General features: G+C 40.0%; 1 protein-coding gene across 12 annotated transcripts in view; it reads right to left on the minus strand.

Moving 5' to 3' along the window:
* The window catches only part of BICD1 (BICD cargo adaptor 1), a 167,377-nt gene that overhangs the window by 28,625 nt on the left and 119,018 nt on the right, over positions 1-19,734 (minus strand). For 8 of the 12 annotated variants that reach the window (XM_085568982.1, XM_085568979.1, XM_085568977.1 and 5 more), the window contains exons 4-6: positions 16,954-17,424; positions 9,622-10,716; positions 3,878-4,029 (exon numbers count right to left, since the gene is read on the minus strand). In XM_085568982.1, the coding sequence (XP_085425108.1) occupies positions 3,878-4,029; positions 9,622-10,716; positions 16,954-17,424 (1,718 nt within the window). The remainder of the gene's footprint in view (positions 1-3,877; positions 4,030-9,621; positions 10,717-16,953; positions 17,425-19,734) is intronic. The other 4 variants (XM_021540005.3, XM_085568981.1, XM_085568976.1 and 1 more) reach the window with 1 other exon arrangement.

Consider the following 19,734-nt stretch of genomic DNA (forward strand, 5'->3'; position numbering starts at 1 on the left):
TATTCCTTAAGAGCAAAAGTCAGTGTTTCACCTATTTTTAATTTCTCTCATCTCAGAAAGGAAGCAGACAGACACATAAGCCCACTTATTTTTTATGAACTGATCCAAGCAGCTTATAGAGGATTTTAAGGGATTTCTGGTTCCATCTATCCCTCTCGTCTAGGAACATAAACCAAATACCAGATCAGGCTTATGTGTAATTTAGGTAACATAAATCATAGCAGAGCTTGAGCTAAAACCCAGTGACACTGACAGTGACAGGTCCCTGCTCTAACCAGATAATCATAATTCTCTTCTGTTCAAAAATGTTTTCTCAGCTCTGGGATCTGTTCAGTCTTCCTACTCAGTCTCTTCAGCACACATTTTTCTTTTAAAATTATCATAAGAAAATATTTTGATGGATGAAGAATAAAATCCATGCATGTAGTGTCAGACCAGCAATATTTCCTGCTCTCTCCTATTACATATCTCTATTTAGGCTGGGAAAGCAAGCAGTGTAAGGACTCAGTGAAGTTTGCTTCCTGAACAGCTTAAAGATCCTGTTTAAAAGTAGTTCCTTCTCTCCTTCAGTACAAGACTTCCTCTCATAGGGCAATACCTACTCTAGACTGGAAAACTAATGTTCTCAATAATTACTTATTGTCCCTCTGGATGAGTGCTGCTCGCTGCTTCACAAACGCACACCGCTCTTATGCTGGGTCAGCAACTCAGAGGGAGGGGAAACAACAGGAGGGGCAGGAAAGGCTTCTCTGGGAATTCCTCATTTTCTCTGGGAATACCAGGAGCAGCCCATGACAAAATAAGCAGGTTAAAGGCTGCACATGGCACTGGCATCTAACAGAAACTTCAGCTCTGCTTTGCCAACCCCTTGACTCACACAAAAGAGGTTTTATATGCTGTATATATATTTCTTCTTCTAAGAGAGGTGAAATATTCTTGACAGGTCCAAAGCACATAAATCCCAGAAAGGGGTCACAAGGCTAACGAAAAGAGAAGGAGGAAGCTGTAGAGATCAGAATCTCAGAGATTTTTGGTTCAAATGAACTGCTCCAGAAGTGAAAAGGGCAAAAGTAGAGGGATAAGCAGGACAGAAAGAATTTTGAGACAAAGAACTGAAAAAAGAACTTAAGGAGTGAAGGATGAACAAGTGTCAGAAAAAACACAGAAAAAGGAAAGCTCCTGCTCTCTGCACAGGGGAGCTTTGGAGGAAAGTGTCAACTTGGCTGTTCAGACCAGAAACAGATGCTGGGCTCTCTTTACAATGTGTGCTATGACCATTATCCAGTGTATTTGAGGAAGGAAACACAGTTCAGCACCGGATGAACATCCATCTTTTGGGGACCAAAATGATGTTTTATGGAAAGAGAAAGGATATTCTTCTATCAAAAAGTATAAGCAACTTTGCAAATCTAATATGATTCTGCTATCAGTCCCTGTGGTACAAATTCAGGAGTAAGTACCATGTGATACACTATAACCATGGAAACCACTGTTTTATTCAACTAAAGACCAAACAATTGCTTTTTTATGCTGAAGGTCACTACTGCATCTAATGTTACTGCACAAAAATCTTACAGCCTTGTATTTTCAAACAGATTTCTCCTCTTCAAGAGACTTGCAGAGTATATCCACTCTCTGTCATTTAAACAAATGCTCTTCCAAATGGACTATTCCAAATAGAATGAGTCAATGATTTGACCATTTAGGAAGATTGATTTAATTATAAAGGCCATTAAACTCCATGCTAGGGAAGAAAAATGAATATTTTACAACAGAAAAATCTATAGGACTATAATGATGTGGAAGACCTTGTAGTGAATAATTTTTTACAGCTGTGCTCAGAGTATACTGGGGAAAACGTAGGATGTCAAGAGCAGGGATATGTCCCATAGGCCATACATTGAGCATTTAATCACTACTACATGGAGTTTACCAACAGTAGTAAATTCTTTGGATGGGATTTATTGCTACTAACATTAGAAATTTTTTAATTAAAAATATGTAACTCAGCAGGTCACACAGACTCCTTTCATAGCTCATAGAGAGGTAGAGAAGTTTCTTTACATCCTACACACAAGACATCTAGAAAAGATACCTGGATGAGTGGCATCACTGAAGCCTAATTCTCATGGAAGGGATGCTGATGCCTCCCATCAGCTCCAGGATATGCCTTGAACCCAACAGAAGCCTGCACTCAGGATGCCCAGATTAGGTAAGGAGCATTCAGCACACCAACAATCTAACATTCCCTTTAATTAACTTCTAAAGCTTTGCAAACTACTTTTACCTCAGATGTTGATGATTTATGGCCCATACAAGGCTCTTGTTTGCTTTATGCTCACGCTGCCACTCCTCTGCTCCCACCTGCCTTCCACGAGCTCCTGCAGAGTTAGAACATCCCTGTGTCTCCTAGTGTAAGGAGCTTGCACGGAAAGGTCAACACATGGTCCAACACACAGGCACACAACTCTCCTTTCTGGAAGAAAGCCTTTAGATGCCAATGAAATCAATCAGGCTACCTTGGTTCACACTGCCTGCTGAGCTGGCTCTCCGTTTCCATTATGTCGCTACACGCGCTCTTCTGACGATGGACCTATGATGAATTTGTACACAGCAACAATGTCATGACATACAAATGTCCCTTTTCTCCTTCCCCTTTCTCCCAACTGCTGCTGCCACTGTCCCTAAGCACAAAAGCACCTTAGAAGGCTGAAAGTTGTGAGATGGCACTGCCAGCAGCACTGAAGAGATGTTGGCAGAAGGCACAAAGATGTCTCATCCTTTATGGATTAAAGCACAAACAAGAAATCTGTACTGTGTTTGACCACAGGAGGAGGAAAAAAAGTCTTTCTTGTGTATTTCCACAGTAAGAATTTATTGGTGAAAATGCTCGAGCTTAAAAAAAAAAAGAAAGACTTTTAGGTAGCCTTTTGAAAAGCAGCTAAGATGAGAAGACACAACCATAAGCTGTGCCAGGGAAGGTCTAGGTGGTCAGGAAGAATTTCTTCCCAGAAAGGGCTATTAGACATTGGAGTGAACCGCCCAGGGAGGTGGTGGAGTCACATCCTGGGGGTGTTTAAGAAAAGCCTGGACTTGACTCAGTGCCATGGTCTGGAAGGTGATGTTGACTCAATCTCAGAAGTATTTTCCAACCTAGTTGATTCTGTGATTCCATGTAAAACCAAAAGATTTTCTGAAGAAGACATGGAAGACGGAAATAAGAAAGCTGATTAATTACTGTCCTGCCAGCAGGAACTATGTTACAGAAGATAAGTGAAGCTTTTATCCTGTGAAGGAGAAGATAATAAATTGAACATCACAGTGGAAGAAAATAAGAATTTATGGTGGAGTGGGAAATTACAGCAGCGTTGCAATTATTAGGACTGGATTACAGCATAGGCTGGTTGATTAAATAGATTTTACTACTGGTAAGTAATCTCACTGTAATGAAAATGTAGAGTTCTGAAAATCATCATTAACCATATGATAGCTTTACATGACAGAATCACTGCGTACTTCTGAATGGGAAAATCAGCCGCATAAATCTACTATTTGATTTCCACTTTAAAAAACCCTATAAATGCAAATATTCCATAGGCATATACTGCCATTTATAACACTTTGTTCAAGGTTGTATTGACATTGCTATTCTTCAGCTTTATTTTCCAAGACACACATCTCAACAGCACTTGAAAGCTTGCAAGTTTTGCACAGTTTGCATTCTAGGACTCATTCACCTTCATCCAGCAAAACCCTGACCATGCAGAAAATATCTTCTCTATCCTCCTAGGCACCCCACATACACAGCTAAGTGTGTTCTCACTTAGTACACACACGATTACAGTGCTGAGCCAGATGGTGACAAAATTTCCCTTACCTGGTTGCAAACATTGCTCTCAAGGATGAGAAGGTTGCTGCATCTTCCTTCAGAGCCTTTAGTTCATTCCGTAGCTTGGTCATGGTCTCAGTCACCATTGCTTTTTCATTTTCATATTTGTTCTTCAAATTGGCCAGTGCCACTTCAGCTGTCTAAAAATACAAGCAAGGACATGTGTTTATGAGACACAGGTCTGAGAACAGTGAAAATCCCATGCCTGATTTTGGTTTTGATGTCTTTCATTCACACATTAAAGAAATTAAACCTGATCTTCACTGGACTTCACACTTCAACTTCTTCTTTTAAGTTGTACTCCACGAAACCAGGAGAAGGAGAAAGCAGCTGAAAGGACAAAGCCATTTCAACAGCAACTGGCAACAACTCAGCACCTCAAGTGTCTGCAGAACTGTGCAGCTGTATCTGGAGGGCTCAGGCAAGTGAGTAAAGTTACTACAGGAGCTGCAACCACATTGTTCGAGCTGCACTAAACAACCAAGTGTGTTCCCTGGCCACTTTGCAAACAGGACACAGAGCACACGAGGCTCAGCCTCTGCAGCCAAGCTCTGAATCACCGCGTTTGGCCTCAAGCCTCCTGCTGGCTGAGGCTTTCCTTGGGCACAGGGAAGGCCAGGACCTCGCAGCTTGATTTATGCCTGAGAACTTCCAATGATCACTGCTGTGCAAGCCAGCATAATTTTAGCAGTCTTAACCACTAAAAAAAAAAAAAAAAAAGAGAGACTAAAAATGTGTAAATTACAGTTATCATTTAACAAGAAAGCAAAGCTTTGTATTAGTCCCATTCCTAATTTTTTACTGCTCCCTTCTTTCTGTTTTCAATTTCATCCATTAAATTTCTTTAATTTACTACTGTACTGTTTTTAATAGTTACATTTCTCCTACCTCTGCAAGACTTGAACATTCTGCTTTACCTATGAATTTAGTATCATTTTGTAGCTGTTCAAAATACATAGTTTTATAGAGGCTTTATACCTACTGCTGCTTGAGACATTTAAAAATATTGCTCTTGAATGAAATGAAGAAAAATTTGCTTCCTTTTACATTTATTCAGAGGGTGTTATGGTTGTTTTTTGCACTTCATTTAGTGCATAATAAGTTGCAGCAATTCACACAGGAAATCAATTTCCTCTGTTGATCTTATGGGCTCTTGAGCCACCACCAGGGGAGAGAAGTTTAGAAGAACATTAGGTTGAAGCAACTAGCAAGGGAACAGGACAAAGATGGTAATGACCAAACAGTTGGAAACTGATTTCAAACTCAGTTTTCCAAAACTGAATACATTTCCCACTACCAATGTCTCTTAACAAAAAGGCACAATAGAATCTCCTACTAAACTACAACTGGATTCATTTGTGTCTTGTTAAATAAAAACATTAAAATAACTAATTTTTAAAATTGCATACTCACCAATAATATATTCTTACTTTCACACCAATTTACATTAAGAGAACATATTTTTAAAGGGCAGTAGTAAGCACCTATCATTTTAAATAGATGCATTTTTCCAATCCAGATTTGAAATCATTACCAATACATATTAAAATTATCAATCACTTAGTGATCTAGTTAAATCAATTCTGCTTTTTTCAGCCTTGCTGATACATGCTTTGGTGCAGTGCAGGATGGTGGACACCAGCCTATGTCTTGGCAGGATAAAGCAGAAATAATCAGCTTTTTGTCTGTCCTCAGCTGTGACCAAAAATGTGCACTCATAAATTACAGTAATTTACACATCACTGAAACTCTGCACAATGATCAGACAGATCACAATCTCCATGTTTTAGTTTGGATGTCAGGGTAAGTTAATGGACATGAGGATGAAAACATAGTTTATTTGGTGAATAAAAGTAACTGAGGAAGGACTGTGTCAAATCTTCTAACATTTTTTTCTTCCTATTAAAGTTTCCTATAAAACAACATAGAGAAAACAAAGCATAAGTTTCAAATCCTATGGGAAATACTTCATGTTTCTCCATGCACCAGCCAAGCTGCTGAGGATCTCCCTCCTGGAAGTGAAGAACAAATGGGCACAAGTGCTCTACTAGAGAAGCAAATAAAATTAACAAAAAAGGTGGGTTTAGTAGAAAAAGAAAGATGGTGAGCACAAGCTGAGGAAGCTTCTCTTGGAAATTTGGGAAGCCTGAAGAGACAGGGAACTGGCCTGAATCCTGAGAACACCCTGAAGCCTGAATGTGTAATGGAGAGTGAGATGGGATGGAAGAGGAATTCAGCTTCCATCTATCAGAGACACTTACAGAGTGTCTGGTCACCTCAGCTGGACTGTCACACTGTGCCAAACTAACAGGGACAAAACAAACTGAAGACACAGCTTTGTGTTACACCTCCTCCAGTGCCAATTCTGGTTGAAATTATTTCTATTTGTTCCCCATCTCAGCCAATCTCCAAAATTGTACCAATTAAACCTGGTTATGCCTGATGCCAGTTCATAGGACAATCTAGATTTAGGTAATCTAGAATAGTGTATGCAGGGCATTCTCTGAAAGGAAGGATGGGATAAATAAAAGCCTTAATCTCCAAGTAGTGGGTGGCACAAGGAAGCAGATGTCAGGACCTGGCATTTTTTTAAAACTGTGGTTAAAGAAAAAAATTCAATCAGAAAAATCAGAGAACTTTTTTCCACATAAAAATGCAATCTCACAACACACAAGTAGATGGGGAGCACAAGAAAAAAAGATGAAAACACTGAAAAAAAAAAAGCATGAATACTCTTCAGTAAAGTAAATAATCCAATAAGACAGCAGAGGTGCTAATGACACTCTCTTGTCAGACCAGTCATGCCAAGGAACTGGCAAATGAAGTACCCAGGCTCTCAGCCAGCCACCTGCAGACATGGGATTGATAGCTCACTGTGCATTTACTGTGTAGAAGAAGTCACCTGGAACTGACAGCAGCACCAGGAGGGAGCAGAGAGCTCCAAGGCCTGGACTCCAGCAGGGTGTGAAATACCAGCGAGGAAAAGAGAGCTGGGGAGCACACAGAGCTCAGCTCCCTCCCCATCCCCAAAGCCCAGCCCTGGAGGTGAACAGGCTGAGGCGAGCACACATCTGAGCCCAGGACCTCAAGCACTGCCAGAACTAACAGGATCCTTTCCATCCTATCCTCTTCTGTATCCTTACAGAAGAGATGTTTGCCCAAACTCAGCCCAAAGGTTGCCATCTTCATCTTCATCCTGAAATCTGTGAACAAATCTCATTTTCTAAGACAGCTTTGTATCCCATTTACTTTATATCAGCAATGTGAGAAGCAGACCAGCTAAAATAATTGTTAAGGATTTTTATTTCACACACAAAAGCAGAAAACTAGCCTGTATTTTTAGAGCAGAGAGTTGTACGATGTATTTTGTCTTTTCATCAACCCTCTCTTTCACAGCAGAAATTCTACTGTGTTCTGTCCATATAATATCAGGCGTTAATTTATAGATAAAATTCTGTATGTCTGGGGTTATCAAGGTATTTTTTCTGAAGACTTTTATGAGTATTGCAGTTATGGGAGCTGAAGACACCATAGTTACTGCTAATGCAGATGTGAAGGTCTTGCTGACTCAATTCTTTCTCATTGAACTATTTGCCTATGAAAACAACTGATCAGCTTTCCATCAGAACTTCAGGGTATTAAATTCCCCTCATAGGCAGTTTTGCTTTCTGGTTGCTATTAGAAATCAAAATCAAATCCATTATTGAACCAGTCCTAAAAGTTACTGCATCACTAATTGATTTTACTTTTTCATTTATGCTACTTGTTAATGTTTATTCCACCAGTCAGGTGCAGACACAGTAATTTGGGCTATGAACAAATGGATACATAAATCAGGACAAGGTAAGCAAGCAAGCCAGAAAGATCAATGTGCCTTGCTTTCTTGGGCAATTGATTTAACAATCCATTTTTCATGTATCTTGCACCAAATGTTGCTCTCTTTTTCGTGCTAGAGCTTTGTGAAAATAAAACAATATTTATAAATAATATTTATTTATAAAATAAAAATACTTATTTGTAAATACTACTGACCAACACTACATACCAACTGCGCGTCCCCAGTTAAAGGTATTTTTTCACTAAAGTACAAAATTCCAAACCCAAAATACCAGTCCCAAGGAAGGGTCCACATGGGAAGAACATCCCCAGCCTTTTGCTGCTTAGAAACTTACTCTTTTGAAGGAGAAAACCTCAAGAGAGTAAATTTTCACTCCTGTTTTTTTGAACATTAGCCAAAACATGAATTTGGGTTCTGGGATACACCCACCACTTGAGGCTGGCACATAATAAATGATTCTTCCCCTGTCCAACATTAAATTTCTCCTTCCCTTTACATTAGTATGTCTTTTAGCTTGAAAGTTTGAGGAAGCTGGTATCAGATATGCATGAACGAGTACTGCAAGTTTCTGTACTCAGTTGTACAGTTACCAATGTCTATGCTGCTATCTAATAAATAAAAGATTAGTTAATCGCAGGTCCTTAGTCAGCAAATCTATCTTTTCCATTTCAGTGAGCATGCCTTAGATAATACATTATTTCTGACAGCAATAAAAAAGTGAGACTAAGATAGATCTTCTGGTAGCAGCAAAAAAATAAATGATACCTCTATGCTAATGGGAAAAATCTTTAATTTGGAATCATGGAATAGTATACCCACATACATTAATTCCATCTAAATTACATTTTAATTACATGGAAAATCTACATATAATTGCTCAGAGCTATTATTGCTTAGCTAGAGATGGTATTTAATTGCTTGAGTTAATATTTAACATGTGTTGTATCAGGGAGGAGGGGAATGCTATAAAAGACTCAATATATGTTGAAATATTGCTGCAATTTAAAAATTCCCAGTACCCTATGCAGTTACAGATACACCAATCAATTAAACTTGAAACTGTAACTTCAGAATAGATGACTATTGGGGATTTTAACACCGAAATCCCATTGCTGTCAACAGCTAAAAGAGTGCCAAGCTGTTTACCAGGATTCAAGCCCCCATGTGGTGATCACTGCACAGTTTTCAGGTGAGGAAAGTGCCAGGCAACCTAGAGTGAAACCACTGCCACTGCAGCCTTTTGCATTCAGATTTAATTCTGAGCAAAAGGAGATGCATCAAAGTAAATAGAACTATTTGCATGTTTAAACTTAGATTTTTTTACAGTGTTACAGTGTTTTCTAACCTGGAATCTAATGGATGCCAAGGGCTTGGTAGATATACTATGCAAAGAAAATTGACAGTACTCTTGAAAAATATTGCATTAAGATGGATTTCTTTTGGCATTTGATATCAAGTACTATAATTTTGGCTTCTTTTTATTGGTGAAACATCAAAAAATAAAGTGGTTGAATGAATTTCTCTTAAGATTTGAAAAAAACTTGAAATAATTCCTTGAAGATTCTTATTTTCCTAAATAGAAGAGTATACCACTGAGAGCCTCTCCAGAGGTATTCTATTTTGTTTTCCAATCTTGGTAATCTTAAACATGCCTGGGTGGTAGCTGGCTCCTGGCTACACCTCTTCTGAGTGAATGGAGGGTGCTGAGCAAAGCAGAACTGAAGTGCTTAGGGAGGAGGCTGGGAGGGGAGGGAACGAAGGTGTGTCCTTGTTTGAGTGAGTGAGAGTCTAAATAACCTGTGAGTAAAAACTCTCCTCCAAAATACCCCTGGGAAAGCTTGGAAGCGACCTGTACAAACACCAGACTTTCCTGAGTGCTTTAGGAGCGCCTTACCTGCTTGTTGGCTTTCAGCACGGCCCTCAAGGTCGCGATCTGCTCTCGCTTTGTACTCAGGAGCGACTTGAGCTTCAGGATCTCCTCCATTAAGGCCTCCTTGTCCTTGTCGATCATGGGTGCCAGCTCGCGGGCGGCAGCCCGCTGGCGCGACAGCTGCAGCGACCGATCCACAGCCTTCTGCAAGTGCTTGATTTGGTCCCGTATTATGGCGTTGAGGTTGTAGATGTTCATAGGCTCTTTGCGGATGTCACTGGTGTCGGAGACGGGGGAGGAAGGAGGGGCTGTGATGACAGGAGAAATGGAAGGTGTTTTCGTTGGGCTCTGCTCCTTGCCGGGCTCTGCGGCCTCTTTCGTCACCTGCTCGGTCGGGGTCCTGGCTTCTACGGGCGATGCCACCCCCCGCCTGGCAAGTCGTGGGGACAGGAGACCTCGAGGGTCATCCGGCCCCTTCAGGCTCCCACTGCGGGTCACTCTGCTCTGCCTGTAATAGTCCAACATGACCCTGTTGGGCGTCTCGTTGTTGCACAGGCAGACGTGGTGGTAGAGCTGAGCCAGCTCCTCACTGAACGTCACCAGCTCGTCCTGGGCAGTGTTAAGGGTATTGTGGTTTTCATTTGCTATGCTTGTCATCCTTTGTAACTCCTTCTCCATGTGGACCATTTTTTCCTGGCTTTCCTTGGTCAACTTCTCCAGGCTTGTCACCTGCTCATCATAGGTCTGGATTCTGCTCTCATACTTGGCCTTCTCTTCAGTGTAGTTTTCCACATAGTTATTATATTTCTCCTTTAAGGCTTTGATTTCTGCTTTAAGGTCTATCACCTCAGTAACAGCTACTTTGTATTTACATTCCAGGATCTCCAAGCCATTGATGTCCACTTCATAGTCGTGTGCCTCCTCGCTGGAATCTCGGCCCTTCTCACAGTCAAGCTCTACTTTCAGCTCCTTGTTGCTCTGCAGGCCCCTCATGGCGTTGACGTGCTCCGTGAGCCTGTGCACGCGCTCGTGCTGCTCTGTCAGGGCTCCCTTGGTGTGCTCCAGCTGCGTCTGGGACTCCTGGAGGTTGGCCAGGAGAATGGCCTTCTCCCGCTCCACCTGCAACAGAGTCAGAGTGAAAAACCCAGGATCTCACCCTGCCCATTCTGAGCACCAAACTCTGCAGCCACAGTCATCTCTTCCACCCCACCACTGCCTGCAGCTTGAGGGCTTCCAAGAGATTTTAGCCACATACACCTAAACCATAAAATCAATTTATAGAGCACCGTGTAACTCTCAGAGGTTTAAAAAATCCCAGCATCTGTTACAACTTCCAATATCACTAGATCACAATTTTATATGTTGCTCACTGAAGAATTACCAAGTGCCCAAGCACTGTCTCATCAGTTAGAGTTTTGATACAGGATTTATTAGTATGTATGTTCCCTGAACACAGAAACTGCATCACTGTCAGCTGTAAACTATTTCTCAATAGAATTTGAATTTATATTTCCCTTTAACAGTTCTACCAATCTTTCACAATATTCATTTATATATTTGAACTGCTGCACACTTTCATTAAGGCAAATGCAGTAAAAAAACTAGCTGGGTACATTTCCACAGATTGAATAACCTACCATGTGGAAATGTAGCAGAGATCAGGACACTGAGCACATGCAACTCCCAGGACTGCCCATCCCCAGCATTTATCTGCAAGCAAAATCTGTCTGTTTAAATTCAAGCCAGAAAAAGTAGGATTTGTATTGTAACTAACAACCCACAGGTAGTGACCTAATAAGTTTCTTTCCAAATATCCACATAGAAAAGTGGATGATGAGCAACAGAAGGCATCAGGATGGACACCTCTAGAAGTTTTAATGCACAGCAATTTTAAAGCAAGTGAACAAAACAAGCTTACAAGTTTGATCTTCTCAGGTATTTGCTACTCATCATAACACACCTGAAAGACTTTCAAGTTTTAAGTGTAATGCTCCAACTTTTTCCTATCCCTTTGTCCTGTTCTGAGGTGTGAATTGGGAAGCAGAGGAATGCTTACAAAGATAAGATTCTTCTTCCTTTCATGACATTCACACTAAGACCCTGAACCTACCAGGTTTACTGATCTCCTTTCCCCCTGCTGCAGTATCTCAGCACATGCAGTGAAAATGGCACTTCCCTTGGTAAGTGCTGGAATTATTAATTCTGAGAATTTAAAGTTTTCAGTTTTTAAGAAAACTTAAAAAAAAAAAAAAAAAAGCCGCAAACCCAAGCTTTCCTTCCCTATCAGTAGTATGTGGAAGAGAATCAAATCAGCCACCACAAATCTTAGTAAAGGAAAAGAAAAGCCTTTGAGAAACTGAGAAGGTATTAATACCATCTCACATAATGTTCCAAGCAGTGCTTCAAACTCTTGTTTCCTCTTAACCAGGCTTTTGAGCCATGGCTGCTGCTCAGAAGTACTAAGACATTGGAGCACACAGTGATCCCTTGGTTTCATAGACAATCTCTCAAAACATGGCCTCCACCTGCCATCAATTGCAGGCAGAAATGTACAAATAAAAATAGACACTGTGATAAACATCTAAAAAAATCAGCCTACTTTTCTTGTATACAGAGGACTGATGCCTTAAGAATTAAAAAAAACAGGGCTAAACCTCATCATTATTTTATGATCCAGGAAGAGTCTCTCTCTTTAGATATGAAGTGTTCCACGTTTTGTCAGTGCAGAAGAAGACAGCCAGGAACCACAAGTATTTTGGTATCCTCCATTTTTCATTTGCCTATTGCTATCCCAGTATATCTGCCACTCTAATTGTTGTTCAGTCCCCATGTCAGCCCACCCTTCCTGAGAAAATCCAAAATAAGGTAATCTTCCCTTTTGCCAAGTGCATCTTCTTAAAAGTGACCACTTTCTACAGATCTCCTGGTCAGGCCCACACTGGGGACCCTCAGAGATCAACCCAGCTGGAGTCTCTTCACCAGCTTTCCTCTTTTATTTCGTCAAGCTCCCTGCCCCAGGTCTGCTTTCCCTAGAAAGCTCCAGTTGAACTCCAGTTGTTACCACTTGGTATAGCAGGTTTCAGTGTTAGCAACACTGCCCTCAGCAGATGAAGGTATTTATTCCCTCAGGCTGCTAAGGTGAGCTATGCATATGCACAAAAAATCTGTTTTTGGCTAATTAAAGGATTTCACCTTCTAGTGAGCAATTGTAGTGATAATAAAGAACCACATATTACACACCAAAGGCAGTTGGCTTATTAAAGTGTATGGGTCCACTGTGGGCATGTTCACACCAAAGAAGCCAATTCATTGTAGATTGCACCCATGTAAATATAAATATTTATTTTAAATAATATTTATTTCAATAAAGCCTTTCCTTTGAGGAAACAACTGTGTGCTAAAGCAGCACACTGCTTCAGTGCCTGCTTAAATTAATCAGACAGAATTGATCCTGCAGGACTACTGATCTGAACCATTATACCCTATCATGAAGAAAACATGTAGCAGAGTTAATTTGGATCTTGACGATAATTTCTCTTCTGAACATAAATTTGCTCTGGAAACACTAATTTCAAACAGAAAGGATTCTTTCCAGAGAAAACATTTTAAACTTTTAAAACCCATATATCAATTTGCACAGCAAGCAAAAGGAAATACACAGACCTACTCAATTTTATTCATTCTGGACCAGCAATAATGGATTAAGTTAATCCCCTTCGGTTTAAAACCATAAATACATGCTCCTACTGCCAAGGGAAAAACCCCAAAGCTCCAGCTCAGTCCTGAGCACACCTTTTGCATATTAATGATGCTCCTGTTCCCAAATATGCTAATAATATTTCCTTTCTAGACAACAGTGTACTCTTATTTCCACCACAGTAAACTTAAGGCAATTCTGGGTTATTTTTCAGCCCAGTTGGTGCATTTTTTGGACACTGAAATTGGTAGCTGCAGTAAGGATTCTTATAATCTTAAAATGAAAATAAAAGCAATTCAAAACTAGCCGTATCTATTTTGTGATTCATCCCTCCCTTCAGAGATTCCAGCTTGAGGAGATTTCCTTCCCAATTTGCATCTATAGTTTGCAATTATGGAAAGCAATTTAACCACAGCCATTTACGTCTTCACCTTTTTCTTTTCTTTTTTTTTCAACAACATCAGAATTTCAGTGAACAGTTCCTGGGGGAGACTGCAACAAATTAACAGGAGAACTCATCTCAAGAACCCTGAATCTCAGCTATAGCATATTTGCCACAAGAGTACAAGGCAGCTGAAGAAGAGTGTCAGAAACTGAGCTGCAGGGACTTTTTATTTTTCTGCCTTTTTAAGAGAATTTTATCTAAGTTTTCCAAATGTGATATTTGCCTCAGAAAAAGGGAAAGCATAACAATGGGAAGAAAAGGAGTCCTACACTTCAAGGATGAGATAAAGAATTATTTCACTGGACAACAAATAGGAAGGAAGAATGCAAAGCCCTGAGCTTTCCTAAGAAAAATCTCAGAATATGAAAATTTTCAGCAGGACATTTGTTACACAGCAGATATATATATATATATATGGAAAGGGAACAGGTGCAATTAAATGTCTCCTAGGGACCAGCACAGCCCATGAAGCAGCAGCATCCAAAAGCTGGAAGGAATTATATTTGTCATACTGTTTCAGTGAAGTCTTCTTTATGAAATTGAGGAGCAAAAACAATTTGCCAGCCACCCTTACAAAATGGAAAATCTGAAGTTTACTTTTATCCTAAAAAGGAACCTGATGTCCTATATTCATAAAAATAGTTCTCAATAAATGATCAGTTCCTTCAGAAACTCTGTCCTAGTGCAGCCTCTTCACAGAAAATAGGAGGAACTCGTACCAAATATTCAGATACAGCTGAATTGACACTATATGGCAAAGACACTGTAGATGAAAAAAGAAATCCAATTTTGCTGATGATTTACCTTTTGTCAGCTTTTAAACTTGATTAAGTCTCACATCTACCACACAAAAGAAAACTTCTGGTGGAATTTTTCACATTTAATTTTATGATCCAAATTTAATCTGTGTGACATGAACTGATGTAACTCAACAGAGAAGGAGATCACTTTGTAAAACATCAGCATTTTGCAGTGACTCTATACAGTATGTAAAGGAATCAGGCTTTCAATGAGGTCTAGTCTGTCTTTTTAAACCATGAATCTTTTAACAGGTTGTAAATGCCAAACAATGGTGGCCACCATTGGCACAGATGTGCCAATGACCAAATGCTATGACCAAAAATAGTTATAATTTCTTTTTTAAGGTCCTAAGTGTGTTCCTAGTGACTGTGAGAAGGCTGCTTCTTTGTTTAAGGGAATATAAATTTTTAACTCAGAGAAGATAAATTTAATTATAATATCGTTCAAGTAGAAGTTTGCTAACTCATTGTGCTCAGTATTTAATTTAATAAAATCAAGAAAAAGCATACTCAAAGCAACCCTTTCTTTTTGCATTTCTAAGCAACTTTCACTCAAAATTTATATATTTCATTTTAAATTATGGTTTAAAGCACAGTGTATTTTGAAATGTGAACATTTCAAAGCATTTATTTTGAAACTGTTTTTAAAATTGTAACATTTTATTTCTCAATCAAATTAGAAGCTGCATATAATATATATGTTCACATATAATATATACACATGTATATGTTGTATATGTTCTTCCAGGTGCATATATTAACAATATACACTCTGTGTATTCTTTAAAATTGGAAAAGCTTAACATACAAATAAAATTCTGTATTTTACTTAAATGATGTATACTTTGTGTCAAAGTTATTGGTGCACAGCACTAGATGTCATTCATGTTCACCATGTCACAGCTCAGATCAAAATATCCCACAGTGAATTTGGCAATAAAATAATTAACTCTTCAGCAAACAGGACGGACTCTAGCAAGCACTGAAAGCTGATTTTGCTCTACTTCACTCCAAAACAACTTTCACATTTCAAGCAGTAAAGGGCTCACATTTCCTCTCTTTAGAAGAGGTGTATTGCGGATGATAGATAAATATGATTGTTCATAAATAATACACCAGGATGAAAACAGTTCTCCCAGCTAGCTGGATGATACCCCTGCCTTTGGATGGGTCCTGGGGTCAAATGGATTGTTCCATCCCACCCCCAAAAAATGTATGGTTCACCTCGCACCTCTATTCCTCCCCTAAAACATCAGTGCATGCAACCCCATTGGCCATGCCTGATTCCAACCCACCTCGAAGCCCCTTTATAAGGAGGCTTTGAGGGGCCACGCGGTCTCTTGGAACTTCCTCCTCTCTTGGAACTCCTCCCCTTCTCTTGGAGCTTCCCCTCTCCTTGAGTATCCTTTTGTCTCTCCCTCACCCTCTCAGGCCCAGCCACATGCTGCGTCTGGGAGCACGAGGCAGGACCCTCCTGCACCCCCAATAAACCTCTTTCCTCAAGAGCAAACTTCAGAGATCTCTGCCTCCATTCATCTACACCGTGCTGGAGCCTGCTATTTTCTACAAAGGTGCATTTCAGAAGTCTGAAGCTGGAAGATGCTGGGTGTTTCCTTGATGGTGCCAAAACCTATCAAGCTGCTGTGGCAGACAAGATGCTCAACAGCTTGGGCAGCCAAACCCTTTCTCTGCGTAGCACCGCTCCACTTCTGAGCCCATGGCAACACTGGGGCTGGCAGCTAGAGCCTTCCTCTGGCTGGCATCCCGGGCTCCTGTTCTGGCTGGGCACGGATGAGCAGGGAACAAGCGCTGGCTGTCCGGCCCGAGGCGCCCCTGCAGCCGCGCACCCGCCGGGGCTGCTGGCAGGACAAGGGCGCTCTGTGACAGCCCACACGCCACATGCTCCCAGTGCACACTGCTGAGAGGAGCGCTGCCCTCCTTTTGTTCTCTCCTGAGCGCCTGCCAAACCTTGCTCCAGCTGAATTTAACACCAGAAACTCCCTCTGACTTGCAAGGGACCATGATCAAATCTGTAGACGCAGGTATTTTAATGAGGTTGTTTTTTTTTTCCAGATAGCTTTAGTCATATTGAAGAATACCTTATTTCATTTGCAATCTCAGGGACATTTACCACTATGAAAGCAGGAAAAAAGGAATCTAACCTTCTGTAACCCCAGCACCCACATCCCTTTCTCCCCTTTGCACTAAATATCTGCTCAGGTCACACTGACTTTTGTGCAGGCATGTACTCTGTTTATTAGGGATATTTCTGGAAAAACCTGGATATGAAAAAACACCAAAGCAGAAGTCTGGAAAATGGTCAAGGACACCACCAGGAATGATCACTGGCAAAACTGGCACAAGAGTTCATAGGATGTGTCTGAACACTCCAGGACATTAAATTCAGCCCTTACCTGCATGAGCTGCTGCTTCAGTTTCTGTATCTCTGATATGTTGAGCTCACTGAAGAGGTCAGAGACAGGGTGCAGAGATTCTCCTTTCCTACTCGTGGGGGTTCTGTAGTCACCGTTGAGTTTCACAAGAGGCCCGTGGATGTGTCCATTCATTTTGTCGTCATTGTTGGGCTCACCCCCATCCTCTGAAAACTTCAACCCATCTACTGATATATTAATATGGTTATTATACATACTATCATTGAGGTTGATATACTGGGACAGTTCCTTTCTCAGATTGTTCTTTTGCTCTCTTTCATTTTTTAAAGTTTCCAGAGCTTCCTCCAGCTGATGCTCTGCAATCTCCTTCAGCCGGATGGCATCTTCTAGCTGGCTATTAAGCAACACTGTCTCCTCCTCAAATCGTTTAATCTCATGCTTTAAGCCTTCGTATTCAACCTGAATTAGACAAGACAAAGAACATTCATAATACTAAAACTTGAGTTGTGGAAACCTGCCATTTATCAGCCCTGTTGAGATAGGTGTTAGAGAAACTGTGGTTTAGGACACCAGACATTGCCTGCTGCTGCAAAGAACTGACTGATCAAAAAGTGCAAGTGCAGCTCTCTCTGTTAAATACTCCAGTGCTGGCTTTTTCAGCATGTGAGACCCAAGAAATAGAAAACTTCTTCTGAATAACTTATGATAAACAATGAAATTTCATGGGAAGAAGGCTGTTTATTAGCAGATTTCTTGGTAATAGCAGATTTACTATAAATCGCCATAAGCAATGTTGCTATATCATGGTATTCATAGATCTTAGGTTAACATAGGCTGATATATGATTTGCAAATATTCTGAAGGTGACCTCATATCTCAATTCCTACTGAATGTAAAATCACATGGGCAGAGATACTCTCAACTATCTTGGTAGTTCCCAAAAATATGGATGGAAGGTACAAAACCAGTAGAAGAGCCTCAGCTCTCTTCTCTGTACTTTACAAGGCTCTCCATTACCCCAGAGGCATTTAATTTAAAAAATTAAACATGCATCTATTTGTATAGCCAGCTTAAACTCCAAGATGCTCCAAAATGGCTAGAGATTTTTAAACTACCAGAAGAATGAAGCAAAGAGCTCATTCAGCCCCCCCAGAGCCCCTGGACTGTGCGTAGGGCTGTCCCTCTGGAGCACACAGGAGCCTGTTGCTCCAACCACAGTGCCTGGAATGTGTCCCAGTGACACCCTTGGCAGCACTGGAAGGGCTCACTGCTCTGTCCTCAGAATGTAGTTCCCTGTCCCACACCAAGTGTGATGTTTTATCAAGGTGTTTATGGGCATTGTGAGCCGAGCTAAACAGCAGCTGCTTCTCTGTCCTTTAGAGGCAGCTCTCTTGTTCAGTCCTCTCCATTTCACCCCACAAGAAACAAAGCCTGGAAAAACCAAGCCTAGCTCAAACCCAGTTGATCAACAATACCTAGACAGTGCAGGAGATCCCCACTGCAGAATGCTTCCCCTTTGCTGTCCTGCATCATCTTCCTTTTCACTGCTGGAAAACCCCACAGCAATGAAGAGCTTTGTTTGTCAAGGTCAATGTCTACACTTGACTAGCACTCCTGGTAAAAATCATGGCAATTTGGTTTTTTTTAAAATTTAATTCTAATCATGTTAGTCATGTGCATCTTAACTTCAAAATGAAAAAAAAAAGAAAGTCTCATTATTAGGTGAAAGAATTTAATAGCTTGGTGAAAGAGGGAAAAAAATACTGAATTTTCATGTTTTCTTAAAAAGCCACGATTTTTTACAGTTGATGCTTTTATAATTCAAACACATTAATATCTGCAATCTTAATGCATTGTATAGATTTTTTTTTTATATTTGACATATATCGATTTTTAATCAAACTAAAATAAGGTTCTCGCAAAAATAAAGATATCCACCATTCCTATTGAAGTAGAATATTTATCAACCTGTCAAAAGTCTTCAATCATAAACCTTTGGAAAGGCAAACTTAAAAACCAAAGCACTAATCTTCAAACCCAGAAACTGGAAAGATATCAAACAACAAAGAAAGTCCCAAAGTTATATTGGGACATATGGGGACACATAGGGGACACCTTCAATAAAAAAGGAAAATCCATGAGAGTTTCAAATCTAGATTTGGCAATTCAATATCTTTCCTTACTGGAGGCACAGGTCCATCTGGAAAAATTGTAAAATGCAAGCAAGTAGCTATGTTTATAACTTAAGGACATGAAAAAAAGCCAAATCCAACAAAACAACCAATACTTTTTAAATTTTACATACATATAAAAGCTAGAGGTCTGTATTTCTATGGTTACCTTCTCATAGACTCTTACTTTAAAAAGCTACAAAAAACCCCAACATGTAGATAATGACATTTTAGCACCAATATTTATAACACGTGTTTTTGTAAATTCAACCATTAAAGTATAAAATGCTCTTAAAATTTTATCTTGGAGATTAAAGTAATTTTAGGAATCACAAGTGCATGGATCTGTGATGCAAAATGACTGATTTTTAAAGCCCTTCAAAATGTTGCAATGCTTTTTTTTCCACAGACTATTGGCATTCAGTTTCAGTTAGAATGAAATATTATGACAAATATAAACACTTGCAAATAGATTTCATTTTAAAGGAAAACTAGGACAGTCCATAAAGGGGTCATTTACTGAAAATGTGAAAATGTCTCCTATGAGGTTGATGAGAAAAAAATCCATGCCTCAAAGGAGGAATTTGCTGTCTGAGTAAATAAGTCTGGCAAAAAGATGATCTGCTATAAA

Source organism: Lonchura striata, chromosome 1A, assembly GCF_050655825.1.
Source record: "Lonchura striata isolate lonStrDom1 chromosome 1A, ASM5065582v1, whole genome shotgun sequence".
In the NCBI taxonomy this organism is placed as follows: domain Eukaryota; kingdom Metazoa; phylum Chordata; class Aves; order Passeriformes; family Estrildidae; genus Lonchura; species Lonchura striata.